The sequence below is a fragment of the Schistocerca serialis genome, chromosome 5 (assembly GCF_023864345.2).
Source record: "Schistocerca serialis cubense isolate TAMUIC-IGC-003099 chromosome 5, iqSchSeri2.2, whole genome shotgun sequence".
Taxonomy (NCBI): Eukaryota; Metazoa; Arthropoda; class Insecta; order Orthoptera; family Acrididae; genus Schistocerca; species Schistocerca serialis.
This window is the reverse complement of record NC_064642.1, coordinates 31,697,562-31,715,441: the sequence shown is the minus strand read 5'-3', so window position 1 is coordinate 31,715,441 and position 17,880 is coordinate 31,697,562. Positions and strand designations below refer to the sequence as shown.

The window sequence follows — 17,880 nt, the reverse complement described above, 5'->3', positions numbered from 1 at the left end:
TTGATACCCACTATTCATCACAGAATGTGGAGGTTGGATTGTTTTCAGTTCTTTAAAGCAGGAGTGATGCGATCTGTGGCAGATCTGACTGCAGAGTACAGTGCAGGTACAATTTTTCAGAAGAACTGTTCAGTACACACTGTCGACTCTGGGTTTTCACAGCAGATAAACCCTGTGTGTTTCTGTGTTGGCCCAGTAACATCGTCAATTAAGATTGCATTGGGTGTGGGGTCATCAAGATTGGCCTGTAGATGAAAGGAAAAGTGTCGCCTGGTTGGGTGAACCACATTTATTGTTGTAGGAGATCAGTTCTCAGGCAATGGGTCGTAACAATCTGCACTTTGCCAGAGTTCTTCATGTCAGCATACTATTGTTGTAGCAGATCAGTGGTCATGTTGGTATGTGCTGTCATCCAGGTGAATGGCTGCTTGACACATCCACCACTCCACAGACGCAGGCTTGTAGGACAATATTATGCTGTGAGGTACTCTCTCCTGTGCTTCCATAAGACCTGCTGGAAGGCATCATGAAGCTGTGGACCAAAAACTAAACTCTGTCTAAATAGGCCTTGGAAAGCCCAATCGTGCCGACTGACTGCTGTGTCATCCTCAGCTGATAGGCATCACTGGATGTGGATATGGAGGGGCACGTGGTCAGCACATTGCTGTCCCAGCTGTTCTCAGTATTTGTCACTGAAGCTGCTACTTCTCTGTCAAGCAGTTCCTCAATTTGCCTCACAAGGGCTGAGTGTATGGTGCTTGCCAACAACACTTGATAGACCTGGACGGTCACCCATCAGAGTGCTAGCCGTGCCTGAGAGCACTTACCTTCGGTGATCTGACAGGAACCTTTGTTAGCACTGCAGCACTGCCTTTGGTGAAGCTGTGGACTATGTGAACATTATTATGGGCCATGTGCATCCCTTCATACTTGATTTCTACCCTCACAGTGATGGCATCTTTCAGCACAGGATAACTGTCTGTGTCACAAAGCCACCAAAGTTGCTTGATTGGAACTCACTGGAACACAACTGGGACACTGTAGGGCATCAGCTCTACTTCCTGAGACCACCGGCCCATTATTTATGGCAATTATGTAAGCTATGCATAGACATCTGGTGCCATATACCACTGGAAGCTTACCGAGGACTTCTCAGATGTTGACGATACAGAATCATTGCTGTATTGTGTTTGAAAGATGGACCAACACGTTATTAAGGAGATGCTCGTAATGTTCTGGCTCATCAGTGTATTTATTAAAACTGGACGTAAGCTCCTGTCCCTGTCACATAATTTGGAGCATCACATTTAACTCTGGCATATAGCAAGTACTTTGGAACACCACATTGCAAACTGATCTTTTGTTGGCAGTTTCACAATCACCTCACTCACTTCATTATGTCATCTCTGGTGAAACTGTTCTTGATGTGACTGAACCATAGGGTCGGGCAATAGGTCCAGAGGGGAGGTGCTTTGCTCCTGGATGCCACAGCGTGGCCTTAACTACTGCTAGCATGTAACAGTTGAACTATGCACTCTATCATTAGAACAGCTGATGTAGCATATTGTGGTATCTGCTGTTGCTCTTAGTATTTTGTGTTTAAGACATTCATCTTCTCCTGGTGCAGTCACTATTGCTTCTGGAGGAATTCTTGCTGCTGGTATGGCAGTTGTTGCTGTTCTTGTAGCTGGTAATTCTGGAGCTGACACTCACTCTTGTACCCGCGTTCTCAGTTGTTCCAAATCCAAATTTGATGCTTGCAGGCCATCGATATTCTCATCTTCTGTGGATTGTTAGCACTCAAGTCTTGTGTGGATGATTAGAATTTGCATCATGTACTCACAAAGTTTCTATTTCCACAGTGGGGTTACCAGTTGCGGGGTACAAATAAACCTGGACTGTATATGATAGCACACACTTCCATTTGCGCAGTGTCATACATAGCAGTGCTTACAACTAGCATCTGGCCATGTCACTGCATGGGTGCAGACTGGCATTCTTACAATGGATAGCTCACTGTAGTACCCGGTAAATTTCTAAACTGATGCTGTCTGTTTCTGGGGTGGAGTTTGTGGCACTGATGCTCCCACATTCTTTTTTACTCTTTGTTAACTTGTCCTGCCTTCCTGAACCCCATCGCTACTGTTGGATTAAAGGAGACCACTCACCAAAAAGCAGAAATGTTGAGTTGTCGGTAAGCGCACACAAAAGAAAAACAACACTTGCTAGTTTCGGAATTATCCATTGATGAGCTAAAGTAAAATATGAGGGTCATTGCAAAAGTCATGGCAACTTTTTGCCTGTCTCAAAAATGGTAATGAATTAAAAAAATTCTTAGAGATGCAAATGGCGAATTAAAAATTCCTCAAATATCCAAATGGAAAGTTAGTTCATATATAAACAGTACATGTAGGCAGATGGATGAACAAACATACTGCCATAAAGATATAGCTTAGGAAGCGACAAAACAAATTTTGTCATTTCAAATGTGTTGTACTGTCAATTGGAACAGTACACAATAGTACAGAACAGGAACAAGGATCTGTGACATCTCAGAGTCCGTTGAAATAGTTTCCCAACAAATCCATCATACACTGACAAGGCTGTGAAAGATGACAAATAACTGTGGCCTCACCATGAGCAAATCGCCAGATCTCGAGCATCACTGTTGTGGCTGTGCCTTCACCTGCTTGAAAGTGTGTTCCATGCATTGGCTCTTTCAGATTTAGTGCGATGTCATAATTGCAAGGAGATAAGTTTGGTGGATGCCCCAGTTTTTCCCATCTCCATCACACAAGCAGATTCCACACATGCACTGCCATATTATGGGTTCTCACATTGTTCTGAAGAATCAGTGCATCATGTAGACATTCAGGACATTTTTCCCTAATAGCCTGTTGTAGGTGGTGTTGCAGGAAAGTGTGACAGTAGTACAGCACATTAAAAGTTTGTCCATTTGATTAAAAGTTTGTCCATGTGGGACAAAATGGCACAAAATCGAACCTCTGATATCATAGGCTATGATGACCATTAGTTTGAGAGGAGAGGAATTGCAATGAAATTTATGCCTGTGTGGTGAACTTGGATGACACCGTTCTGTGGACTGGCATTTCATTTCTGGTTCATAGGCCCTGGCTCAGAATTAATCTATAGTGACAATTCTCACAAGTTTCATAATGTGTCTACTTTTCCATGTCACTTAGTGCATGAAGCATAACATAAAATCCTGTAGATTGTTGTCGTCTCAATATCAGTGTGGTGGTGTAATTCCTCCAACATCCATCTCCTGTCATTCTTCAAGCATTGGGTGATCTGGGTATGAGCACAATTTGTATGCACACCGACAGGCTGCCCGGATCGGTGCATGTTGGCCGTTGCAGCTCTGTCATGCCTGAATGCATCTACCCACCAAGCACTCATTCGATACAATAGAGCAGTGTTTCGTGCCGCTTCCACAAGCTCCTAGTGGCATTGTTGTACATTCCTTCCACTGTGAACTGCAATCTTTTCGTAAGAGTGTTAATCAAGTCGGGTAACATCCATCTGGAATGGCTGCTCAGCACTCACTATGGTCTCCTTTTCAAATCCGGGGAGACCGCCGATGCCATGGAATGGGCATATTTTGTGATGTATTATTGTGTACTGTTGCAGTTGGCAGTAAACCATGTTTGCAATGTCAACCTTTTCTAAATCTTTTTTCTAGTGGTATATCTTTATGGTGGTGTGTGTGTTCATCCGGTATCCTTACATGTAACGTTTACTTATGAATAAACTTCCATTTGCATCATTCAGAATTTTTTAATTTGTTACCATGACTCTTACAATAACCGTCGTACACACATAAAACATACACACTCATACCAGATTGGTTCTAAGGTACCAACCAGGTGTGCAAGATAGATCTTGAAAATGAGGATGAGTCAAAAAATGATGGTCCTTTTGGTCCTTTCTGTCTTATTAAAAGAAATTTTCCAACATATGTTGTAGCCACAAAGAAAAGGAAGGATGCATCAAGAAGGTGCACTATTTGTAACTTCCTGACCAATGTTGTTTTACGTGATTTACTGACAAAATTTTACAGTTATCCGAAATCCATATCTTCCACACAGTTTATACTCACAGACTAGAATACTGGGGAATTCAAATATTTCCTGAACTGAAACAGTTTAGGGGCTAATCTTTTATGTAAATTTATAGATTTATATAAATGAATTCTGTTGGTATATTCTTTCTCTAAATCTGTTGTGCATATCTGTATCTCACCTTGTAACATGAATTTTCCTTTATCTCTCACAGTACTGAGCCGTGTGAAAGTGAAGTTTCTTTCTACTGTTATAAGACTTGAACATGTTCCAAAAGAAAGCAGTTCTGGTGTGGCTCTTGAAATTAGGATCAAAAAGTAAGTTTTGTTATGCATGTTTTGGTTTCATTTACTCTTCTTCTGAGTTTGCGTAAATGGTACTTCTTGGCACTTTGTCTTTGAGTGTATTAATTAAACTTACATTTTATCTTACTGTAGGTGGAGCTAGTAAAAGATAACTACATAAATATCTAAATTTCTGAATATTTCATTCAATAGAATGATTAATTTGTGGCACAAAGAGCAGAAATACTGTTTCCATTCTTTATTTTACATCTCCTATTGCAGTGTGAAGATCTTGTTGGCAATTGATACCTGGTATAATAATTACAGCTGAAGAATAAAGGTTTTAGTGAGTGTAGCTAAAGAAGCATGCAATGTCATCTAACCTCAGAGTGAATAATAATAATTGCTAAGCAATACAAATTAAAAAAAAAAAACTAATATATGGGGTAACATATACTGACAGTACTGCCTCAGTTTGTAAATTTAATTTTTTGCAGCTACTTGTGCAGTGCAAGTTTTAAGAACCGAAGATATTCCAATGTAACTTTGGAAGCATGGTACATGTTAATATCATGTTTCTTAGCTTTAAAAAGAAGGTATTGAATCTATAATCTATGCCGTCTGTGTTCTGGAGGAGGATATTAGTCTTCTAAAATATTAGTAACCGGCAAACTGTACTGAGGTGATCCTGTGCCCCAAGCAGAATGGCCAAAGCTTCCCCCTCCCTCCCTTCCACTCCCCCCCCCCCCCCACCCTGTCCCCCAATAAAACTACCTGTCTCCAGTTTTTTTTTTACACAGATATTTAGAAAATTTTGTAATTTTGTGAGTAGATTTAAAAAATGAAGCAATATTGAAAATGTTAATTAAATGAAATAATGTTGATGGAAAATATTGCACTACATAACAGATTTTATTTGCTTCTCATAAATTATATAATAGTGCATAAATTATTGATTAGAAATAAGAGAAAAATGGTTATAATTACGAGTTGAGGAAACATCCCTTTCCAGAAATTGCATACATATTATAATTTTGCTTTGCATTTCTCTGCTTTGAGTGAAGCAGACTCATTATGTCATTGAAGTCCAATGACCAACTGAAGAGCATGTGTTTGTATAGACAAGGATTCAACTTAGATTAACAGAGTATAACTATCTATATGTGAAATGCTTAATGACTTGCATATTATTATTAATCAGCCGCAAAAGACTTGGTCTTGGATTCTTTTTTACTTACATAACAAATTGTACTAACTGAAACTTGAGGACAGCAAAAGTACTGACTGGAGGAGCAAGTAAGTTACATATTCCCCACACCTTTTTTGCTTGCTTTCTCCATTGTCATGTGTTTGTCAGAAATAGGAAATGTTAGGTCAAATATTATATCTGCTTTAGTGCCCAAGTGCCACATTTGGAGATCCTATATTGCCACAGGAATGGCAGGAAATCCACAGTTAAATATGAGCAAACTGTGTCGGCAGCAGCAGTTTGAACCAAATGCACTGTTGCCACATAAGCTGCCTTAGTGTAGACGTATGTTTGGTAGCAGTCATTTCCTTATGGTTCTACTTTGATGACACAGAACATGGGGGATAAAAGAACTCTCCTGTACCTATCCTGGTTAATTCTGAAACTGCATTTCTTTCTTGTTATACTGTCCAGTCAGTTTTGCACCTTTCTGTGCCATAGGTAGGGGCCAGTCTAGCTACACTCTGTATCACAATCCCAGAAACAGTTTTTCTGTAAGAATTGTAAAAATCACTTGCTTCTTGATTTGTAAACTTCACATAAAGATTCTCATTTCAACAAAGTTTGTTTTTTGTTTCACTTCTGTCTTTCACGTAACTCTTACATAGGTCATAGTGCCAGATAAACCAGAAAACAGTTGCCTACCAATCCTAGACTGCTGCTGTTCTGCCACATTTAAGAAATGGTCCACAGTGATATTGTGAGGTAGCTGTAGATAGATCTTCATTTACTGTGCACATTGCTGTAATCTTTGTTGCTCTGCAATAGGTTTTGTCATATTGCATGCTCAGTGCACACTTCGTGTATGAATATTTCTTAAAATTAATTTTGCAGTTTTTGTAATTGATGTTCCCTCTTCTTTCCCTACTGTCGTACACCTTTGTACCATCTTTATGGATAGGGAACTATGTCAAAAACGGTTACATGTTTAAAAAAAGTGTTAATGTTGTAATATGTGAGACAGCAAAATTGGTACAAAAATAAGACCTTCATAGTTATTACATTTGCAACAATGGCCATCACATATGCAAGGCTTCCGTTTGTGTGAAATACTGCTTGACCAATAATTTTGCAACTGTCATGATTTACTTGCTATTTAAACCTGAGTACCTTTGTACAGTCTCAGTAGCAACTGATTGTGATGAGTTATGTCACTGAAATATAAAACCTGCAAGACATTTACCACTTTTATATGAGACATGACTTACAGAAGACAAAAATCAACTATTCAAAACTGATTTTTGCTGTCATTTTCACATGTTAGGTGCTACAAATGCCCCATATTTGCTCTTTCGTTTCTTTTGCTGTTCACTTTCTTATCATGCTTAATACTTTTGGTACCAGCCATAACACATGGACAAGCATGTAATACATCACTTTATACTGATGTAGTCCCACTACAAACTTTGAATAAACTTTTTTTGTGGTGCATATGACTGCTAGGCTTTCAGCACTTCTCCTTTACATCTACAAACAATGGAAAGACTGAAGATAGTAACTCACTGGATAATTGAGTTGTTAACTTTACTCCTTTCTGTATTTATATTCCACCAAGGACTTTAGATTACAATACCTACTTGCATCCAACTCACACAGCCTCAACAGTCAGTAAACCGTAATACACTCATTCCATTTTCACACAAATGTGGATATATTCTTAATCAATTGCAATATTTGTAGGAGTTTAGGAGTTGAACAGATTAATATTCTTTTCATGCAACATATCTAATGGATTTACTGAAGTCTCTTAATTTAACATAATCATGTAACATATCTCCAGTGAATATTAAATTCGTGTTTAAGAGTCCTCAAGAGATTCCATGGAAATCGCAGTATGTCAGTGCACACTTCTCTGTAAGATACCTTGGATTGGGGTTAAGTTAAAGGATATCATTCTAAAATATCGGTGTATGTGGATTTACGGAAAGGCTATCTGGAAATTAACTTCTGACTTTTCATTACAATAGTTGCTTCAGTGTTTATCAAATACCAATACCTTTGTAAAGTTTTTAGTAAAGAGAGAGTACATGTTTCTAAAATATGGCAGTGAACTTTTACAGTGGAGAAGGAGGAAGACAAGTGTACAAATGTTATCCTTGCCAATTACTGCAAATGGAAACTTTTATTACATCCAGCTAGATCATGCATATTGGGGAAAAATTTGAAGTGATCACTGATGGAAAATTATTGGAGTTTAACATTTTGCAGGTGTGTAATGATTGGAGAGTTTCCAAATGAAGAGACACACATTTGTGTTTCCTTACAGGTGATTAGCAAAAGTTTTGTCATCAGCCATTGATTTTGTGCTTTTGCTAATTATGCGTTTACATCTACAATGTTACTAAGGAAGTACACCAGTATTTCTCAGTTTCTTTTGACCTAATAAAGGTAAAAGTCTCTTATTTGCAGTTAAGTAAAGGAAATGAATAACTTTCTAATCGATCCATTACTTCCTCTTTTCCTTCGCTCCACAAGAATCGCTTTCTCCCATTAACTGACATTTCAAAAGGCAAGTGGCAACATGCAAACCCTCTTGAAACACAGATACAGTGTGTGTTTACACGGAAGTGAATGTCAATTGTGAAAGTTGAAATCTATTAATCAAAGCCATATTTATATGATCAGACAGATGTGTTATTGGGAAAACAGTTAAGAAACATAACTTCCAGATCTATCCAGGACATATTGAACAGACAGTGGTAGAATATTTAACTTGAATAATAGAAATGACCAGCCAGGATCTAGCTATCTGCTCCTAAGTATTGGTGAAGGGAGGTGTTGAAACTGCAGTACCATTTTGTTGCTGGCTTTTGCCATATGTGGGAACGGAATCGGCACTATCTGTCTTAAGTACATTATACTGGATAGGAAAATACATTTTAGCATCCTGCAACATCAGATGGGTAAAGCAAAGGAAATCCTCTGTAACATTAATATTACTATTATTTTGAGCGCACTGTGGGATACAGAGCAATTTTCCATCTTTTAAATTAGGAACAAAAACTATGAAAGAACCAGACCAACCCTTTTAGAAGCCAACTTTTCCACCTAAATAGTACATGTTCACTATACGTGATGGTCTTTTACATCTCTACTGTGAGCAGTCACCATGAGGGTGGGCTTTGACTGCTAATTAAGACAAACTCTGTGAGAACCAAACAGAGTTTAAGAAGTCTGCACGAAAGTTAGTAGACAAGCATGGGCTGTTAATGTAACCGTGCATGAGTAAATATTAGTAATAAAATGTGTTTACAGTCATTCAGCAACCCCATGGTATACAATCTGCCCATCTGAGTTCTTTTTGAAGAGATCTTGGCTGCTTGACTTAAATGTTTACAGTGAAATTGAATTCCACAAGCTTTGACTTCACATGAACTCACACAGAAAGAAAATAAAATACACAGTTGTATTGTTCTTCACAGATGGTTTTAAGTAGAAGAACTTGATAATATGTAAATAAAGCAAAATAAAATTGAATCTATTTTCACATGCTGCCGAGCAAAGCAAATTATGTACTGTTAGTCACCCAACATACAAGGTATGGTTGAGACCAAGAACACATCATATTTACAGAACTGCACAATTTTTAGAAGTGAAGCGTCCTGCTCTTTCTTACTTCCACAAAGAAGTTGTCATATTGTTTTGAATTGGAATCTCTAGAATTTCGAATAATCTCTGTACTCGCCACAGGGACTTGTGCTCATCGTATAAGGTAGTGCTGATTGCACTTGAAAATGCATATACTTGCAGTAGTCAGCATTTGCAGCAGTGTCAATGATATATATTGTATTGATAAAAGAAATATTAGATGAAAATAAATAAATAGGAAGGAGGTTCACTATTTGTTAATGGGAATGTAATTATTGTTATATTTGCCCTCAGTGTGCATAGTAAAAGATAATTTAAGTCCTCACATGACTTAACATTTGTGAAATTGAGGAAATGTAATGTTGTAATAAATTAAACAATGGAAAATTCAGGATGGAATACTGACATAAATTACATATCAAAAGATGGTTTTTGGCAAATAGAGTAAAATACTCAGCTTTAAATATCAGAATTTTTATTTAAAATGTTATTCAGCCTTGAATATCTATCTATATTGTTTATCAACAATGTAGGAAAACATGATTGCTACTTACCATAAAGATAACATGCTGAGGCTGAAACCTTAGGTGTCAGTTTCCTAAATTTGTGCCTGTCTGCAACTTAGCGTGTTATCTTTATGGTAAGTAGCAATTGCCTTTTCCTGTATTGTTGATATTCCTTCCTGGATTTTCCATTGTTTGATTTTATCTTTACTGTTTCTTATGTAACTCTTCTATTAATGGTAACTGAAATTGCCTTAATGCTTAAAATGACAGCTATTTGTGCCAACTGTTATTTTATGGTAAAAATCAGCATGAAATAATATGATGACTGAAAAGATTGATTATGGGTACACGTTAGACAATGATCGACTTGAGGCATGTACAGTTGAGGCATGTACAGTTCTGATCATTTATTAACTGTCTTTCAGAACAGGTTTGTGCATCTAACATTTAAATTAAAGCTTGGTTCATCGACCACATTTACATTTGAACATAATTGCAATAGATCACACAAAAATGATACAAATATGATAACTACTGTTTGGTTCAGTGTCTTTAAAGTTCCTATGTTCATGCATAAGTCTTTCATAAAATGACTACCAGCAGTACATGACACATTACCTTATCAGAACCAGCACAAGATACTAAGTGAGTAAAAATTAAGCTTCCTGCTTTACACAAATTAATTTTCATTGTTGATGATGGTGGTAACTCTTGCCTTAAAAAAATAATACATGACATATACTGTATGTTAATCTCATGTTTTGACTTCTTTATTCTTAAACAAAGATAAATGTGCTCATACATTTGAAACATTAATTTATATGATAGTAATTCCATCTCATGGCATTTCTTGGAAAGGATGATTTAACCTGGTGGCTGTTAGGTCACTAGATGTCTCTCTCAATTCTTACAAAATCAGCAGCATGGAAGGCATTTGTCTTGAGATGAATATTAATCATAGTACCAATAAAAAAGGAAACAAAGTGTGAATATTTCCTCTTATCAACTAAAATACACATCGTAAGGTTATGATGTAGTCAGAACAAAGGAATAAAATTGCTGTTGATATTCAACAAATGTCACTGTAATACCAGAATAAATGAATACAGGTAAACACACGTATAAATGAAAATGTCAAAGAAGATGTTAACGATGTTCCCAAACTACATTGACAAATATATATGTACCCTCTTGATATCAGAAAGGTTCACTACAGCATCTAGAGGAAGATAGAATCTCATTGGCAGCTGGTGGTAAGTAGAGTGGGATGGATAGAACAGTTCAAAATTGAGCTGCCTTCCGGTTTGATGAATGCTATAGTATTTGATATCTGAACGCGTAACTAATACAGACAACATTCTGCTGTCAGCACTTTCCTCTCAGCAACATAACAAAATGGTCAGTATTATAGGTAGGGCTGTTATAGATTCTGGATTTGTTTTATATGCATGTAAATGACAATGATGGCAAATTCTCACTATCTGAGTACATTGTTCTCCAGTTGCAATGATGATACACATTACAGTGAGTTGATTTATAGTCTGCAATACAACAGTTATGTTCAGAAATTCAACAGTGAAAGACAGGTGCAGTGGTATATAGAGTAGGTAAGCAAGACATGGGTCAAGCTAGTAACAGCCATCAGTGTAAGCAAATGAAGGACCAGTAGATGTGACAGAAGTTAAGTAACAAATTAGAAATGTGGCAACTTTAGGAACCTGGAGTGACTTGGAGAAATAACTGTGGCAAAATTATGAATCCAAGATGAAGCACTAGGTTTTCTAATTTATATGATGTGCATTCAAGGAACTTCATGTGAAGAATTTTGAGAAGTAACTTGCACAGTGGTACAAGAGAAAAACTCTCATAAGGTTTTACCAGGAACAATGCCACATGTGACTGTTGGATGCAGATTTCATTTAGCATTTTTCATATGGCATTAGGAAAAATAATTCCAGTTTGACTCATCTGATTTTGGTGAGAATGACATATACAATAGGGTAGTTGTTCAGAGCTGGTCAAAGAATAGTAGATGCAATTTTGGACAGGCTGCATGGGGGGTGTCAGCTATTTAGTTAGATTAGTATGGTATGAGACATCTGATAAAGTAGTACAGATGAGAGTTTTGTTTAGTAAAACTGAGGAGACCTTGGATTAATTGCAGTGCAGAGTAATGCATTTCTGAAGCCTGAAAGAGAATTAGCTATCATAAGAGCAGACAATGATGGACAGATTCTATTAGTGAACAATTTGGTCTTTCACCTGTGGAGTGGAAGAGCACATTGCACAAGATTACAAGAAAAAGGAGTACAGATCCAAGAATGGAACATCTTGGAAAGAATTCATTAAATGACAGATTTTACAGAAGGACCACCATGATGTCCACCCCAAAGACACAATAATTACTAAGAGTTTGCCACTGATAATTGTTCTGAATGTCTGATTATTAAGGCAAACAACTGTGGAGGAAATGTTCGTTTCCTAACTGACACGGGCTCATATTTCTTTGATATGGTGCCATCTGTTCAACGAATATATTTGGTTACATAAAAAATTGAATAATCAAGGTGTTGAATGGGAACAAAGAGTACAATTATGAGGAAGTTGTGATTGGCTTTGTGGTAGGCTATGATGCAAATGTGGGCAGAATGAAAATGATAAGGTGTGATGAGATATTGTTAAGATATGTTAGGCTTAGATTTCCTGGTAGCTAACCATGCTCAAATCTATATAGCAAAAAGAGAAAGTTGCTAAGGCATTACTAGGGCTGTGAAGGAAACTAAGTCAGTCACTCCTTGTCTACTGAATCAAGCCAAATTCCATTACTCAGTAACAGGGAATGATTTATGTGCACTAGTTTACAGCATACATTAGAACTGATGTTTTCTTGTCCAACAAGAATTCGTGGTCATCAAGGATCATGCTGCTCTAAAATGCTTGTAGAACTTGAATGACTCAAACAGCTAATTACCTTGAAAGGCTTTGCATTTACATGAATATTAGTTCTAGGTAATTCATTGGACCAGAAAATGAGATAGAAATGCAGATAGATTAAGTAGAAAAGTCTGAGTATGCTTCACAGTGGACAAAAAGAAGAAAGTGATGAATTTTGAGAACACCAACTTGCAGCATCACATTCTAAATTGAGAACTGTTCATGGAATACTCTGCAAAAGCACTGAGAAAGGAAAGATCAAGAAAAAAAGTCCTGAGGAGATGTCATAACAGTTTGTTACAAGAGTACAATGGAAAAAAAACCAACAAATTTGTAAATAGCAAATATCTGATGTTGTTGTTGTTGTTGTTGTTGTTGTTGTTGTGGTCTTCAGTCCTGAGACTGGTTTGATGCAGCTCTCCATGCTACTCTATCCTGTGCAAGCTTCATCATCTCCCAGTATCTACTGCAGCCTACATCCTTCTGAATCTGCTAAGTGTATTCATCTCTTGGTCTCCCTCTACGATTTTTACCCTCCACGCTGCCCTCCAGTACCAAATTGGTGATCCCTTGATGCCTCAGAACATGTCCTACCAACCGATTCCTTCTTCTAGTCAGGTTGTGCCACAAACTCCTCTTCTCCCCAATTCTATTCAATACCTCCTCATTAGTAATGTGATCTACCCATCTAATCTTCAGCATTCTTCTGTAGCACCACATTTCGAAAGCTTCTGTTCTCTTCTTGTCTAAACTATTTATCGTCCATGTTTCACTTCCATACATGGCTACACTCCATACAAATACTTTCAGAAACGACTTCCTGACACCTAAATCTATACTTGATGTTAACAAATTTCTCTTCTTCAGAAACGCTTTCCTTGCCATTGCCAGTCTACATTTTATATCCTCTATACTTCTATCATCATCAGTTATTTTGCTCCCCAAATAGCAAAACTCCTTTACTACTTTAAGTGTCTCATTTCCTAATCTAATTCCCTCAGCATCACCTGACTTTCATGCCCCTCGACTCTTATAACTGCCATCTGGTTTCTGTACAAATTGTAAATAGCATTTTGCTCCCTGTATTTTACCCCTGCCACCTTCAGAATTTGAAAGAGAGTATTCCAGTCAACCGTGTCAAAAGCTTTCTCTAAGTCTACAAATGCTAGAAACGTAGGTTTGCCTCTCCTTAATCTGTTTTTAAGATAAGTCAGTATTGCCTCACATGTTCCAATATTTCTGCAGAATCCAAACTGATCTTTCCCGAAGTCGGCTCCTACCAGTTTTTCCATCGTCTGTAAAGAATTCGTGTCAGTATTTCGCAGCTGTGACTTATTAAACTGATAGTTCGGTAATAGATAGTTTTCACATCTGTCAACACCTGCTTTCTTTGGGATTGGACTTTATTATATTCTTCTTGAAGTCTGAGGGAATTTCGCCTGTCTCATACATCTTGCTCACCAGATGGTAGAGTTTTGTCAGGACTGGCTCTCCCAAGGCTGTCAGTAGTTCTAATGGAATGTTGTCTACTCCCTGGGCCTTGTTTCGACTTAGGTCTTTCAGTGCTCTGTCAAACTCTTCACGCAGTATCATATCTCCCATTTCATCTTCAGCTACGTCCTCTTCCATTTCCATGATAACTTCACCATAAAGCACATGTTAGTGGTTACGTTTCTGAAGTATGATTCCTGGAAGTATTGTAATATGTGCAAAATGAATGCATCTCGAGAACAACTACCAGGAACATGTGGATCTTTTGAATGAGTGGGACTTGGTACTGAAGGTCCTGTACCAAAAACAAGAGATAGGAATTATTTTATTTTGACTCTTGGAGATCTCTTTGACAGATATCAGTTAATGATATGGATTCCTGACCATAGTGCTAAGACCACTGCATATATATTCATTAAGGAATGGGTTCTGAAATTTAGTTCACCATCTTCTGTGATTTGATTACCGCCCAGGGTTCCAGTTTCACATTTAAACTGCTGGAATAAGTACGCAAGCAGCAGAAAATTGACAAGCTAAGGGTAACACTGGGCTATCCTGAGGGGAATGGACAACTGAGTGTTCTCCTCTATTAAAGTGGTGATAAGTCACTACATTTGAAAGAAGCGTGATATATCAATCACATGTATTCCATACATTCAAGTGCTGACAACACAAAATTTCATACCAACTGATTCAGCCCTTTTGAAATTATTTGCAGAAAATGAATGACCTCTCTGTTTGATATTGCAGCACTTGCAAGAGGCAGCACTAGTGATCACACCCGGAATGTAACAACCAAATTAAATGATATAGGAAAGAATATACAGGGTTGTAACCACCAGTCACCCCTCCAGTTGTTGTTCCAGTAAGCTGTCCAAAAAGACCAGAGCTGTTATGTCTAAATATTATGTTAGTGGCATAGTTTGTCTGAGTAATCTGGTGTTGAAGAAATTTAAACTGCTTAAGAAAAGACCTTATAATATTCTTGAGATTTTCACTCCAGTTACACTGAAATGCAATTGCCACTTTGTTCAGTGTAGTGCCCTTGAATAGTTTAAGCAGTATCTGAGCATGTGAACTGCTGAACTAGCTGATGAAGTGGAAGAATGTTCTTGTGGCAGACTCAGGAAGCAGCCAAAACAGCTACAGTGTGGGTCAGATTGCTGTCAGTTGGTAACCAGCTGATGCCAAGGTTTGCCGTTCAAGAGTCAGAATACTGCCAGTCATCCTAGTGTGCAGTGATGAGGAGATGCAGACACTGTACCCTGTATCTGCATGTGCCAAAAGCAATGCTGAGAGAGAGAGAGAGAGAGAGAGAGAGAGAGAGAGAGATGGGGGGGGGGAGGAAGAAGGAGAGGGAGGGAGGGAGGGGGGGGGGTTAGAAACATGTATGCATCTCTTACAGGTGGCAGTCTAAAGTGTGTGGAAGCATGTGTGTATTCAGTGTGTAATGTCTAGTTTCACCTCGTTATTTGTTATTTTGAGTTTTGCTTGTCTGTAGATGTCATTAAATACTAGTTTTATATTCTTTCACAGTTTATAATTTAAATGATATAGAAGAGGATTTTCAAAGGTCAACAAGGTCCTGTATCTTAATTGGGGCTATTCCTGCCAGTCACACCATATGGGTCTCAGAAAGTCACATGGCACTATTTGGGTTACAGCTAAAACACAATTTCATTTAGCATTTATGTGTTAATAATGCTTCCTAGAAGTATTACCTCACAGTGGCCACATTAGCTGTAAAATGGGACATTTTTTTATTTGGTAGTGGTGCATTCAGAACTGCCTTTGAACCTCACTGAACTAAGACCTGATTGAAATAAGCAGCAAATTAGAGCTGTTAAGAAAAGGAATACGCTTGAATATAATAAATTTTAATGAGCATCTAGCTGTACTATGCAATATGCTGCATGGAATATACAACCAGTAATACAGTTTTCATTGGCAAGGTAGGTAGACAGTTCATTGCTCATTTCAGTATTATATGGAACCAGAAGTAATTTCAAAAGAAGTGAATATCTTGAATGCACATTTGACTCCTAGAACTGAGTACCTTTCCAGTTTCAAGTTATGGTCAATCTGGCTAATTCTATTATTGTGCCTGATTACATTTTGTTTTCTCAAATTAAAAGTTACTAAGTCTGCAACTGAGATAGCACATTGTATGCCTCCTTTTACTGTCTACACACAGTTCACAACATTCCAGAGTGAAAATGGCAGATATGTTTTTAAATTATAAAGATTTGATGAGAGTAATGTGGGTCATTCTGTATTGCAAATGCAGCTTAGGGTCTCTGAGAGCAGAATTTCTCAAACAGGCAACATATTACAATGTAATAGCCTTAGATTTTATGAAGGAGACTAAAACTGTCTGGTAGTACTACCCCAAGCCTCCTCCAATTCACATTAGATGGCTACTTATTATGATACAACAAGCATATAAAATATACATTGTGTCCCAAGTATATACATGTATGGCATTGCTCTCAGATCCACAAAATATCATTTCATAAAATAACTACAAGCATAAAGGCCATTTAAGGGTAATGTGCAATATTTGTTCGGAATGCAACTTCACCAGTTCTGTTTTGATGTTCATATTTGTCAGAGCACAGTCTGCCCACCTGTGTTAGTTGGTGGGAGTTGTTAGTTAGTGGGAGTTGTTAGTTTCCCAGTATTACCAACCCCAGTTTCCTCTGAGCTGCTGGAGAACTGGAACATGTCCCTACCTAAACCTCTATTTGGGGGTCTGGTTCCAGCTGTGATGCAGTGTACATTTGAACAATGATACGCAATTAAATGCTGCTTGAAATTTGGAAAGTTCAGTGGCAAAATATTTCCAGTGATCGAGCAGACACCTGAAGCTGAAAGTTTGTCGAAACAGTAAGTGTTTCAAAAGCATAAGGTGTTTTTAGGAGGCCTGGATATCAGCAACAAAACTCACTCTAGACATCCTTCAAAGTCTGTAGGTGAAAACAATTTGATTTGTGTGCTTGAGCATCTGGACACATGCCATGGAATGAGTGTTTGTCTGATAGCTCAGACTCTGGATATGGGGAAGTGCTTGAAAGGCTGACTTGGAAGGATACCATCTTCAGATAACTGACAACATGGAAACTGCTGTTGCATGTGCCCTAAAGGTCTTCCAGCCCTAACCTTCCAGGATACCAACAGTGCTTGAAAATGTATTGATGTAGGATGGTCTTATAACACAATGTGCCATTCTGATTAAGAAATTAGTTTTTATGGACTTGGTGACCCTGCCTAAGTAATACTCAAAACAAGATTGCCACTCACTTATTAAACAGTCTAACTCAAGCATGTAGGGCTCATGACTCAAATGAGTTATCATGCATGTAAATATACACTTATCGAATTGTTTACTTAATAATACTGTAAAATGAAATTATAACCTGGCAGATCTGTGTAATGTGCATAAAATACATTGAGCCAAAATAGAACTGTACATTATAACAGAGAGTGTTTCAAACAAGTGGGAGACAGCAGGTTGAGGCATATTAATAGCGTCATTTACAATACATGAATTTTACAAATCTTAATATGTGTTCATTATGGAAACTGTAGGTATATACTAAAATCAGACAACCAAGTGGAAGTGAAGGAACCAGGCTGTGCCAGAGGCACTGTGTATAATACTGTTTTCTTTCTTTTTGTGTAGGGACCGGGTGAGTGGGAGAGAAAGGGGGGGGGGGGTGTAATCAGATACAGTTTTGTGCAACAAG

General features: G+C 37.8%; 1 protein-coding gene across 1 annotated transcript in view; it reads left to right on the top strand.

Moving 5' to 3' along the window:
• LOC126482334 (autophagy-related protein 2 homolog A) overlaps window positions 1-17,880 on the top strand; it is a 485,244-nt gene that overhangs the window by 59,617 nt on the left and 407,747 nt on the right. Inside the window, exon 4 of the mRNA XM_050106397.1 lies at window positions 4,297-4,399. Within this exon, the coding sequence (XP_049962354.1) occupies window positions 4,297-4,399 (103 nt within the window). The remainder of the gene's footprint in view (window positions 1-4,296; window positions 4,400-17,880) is intronic.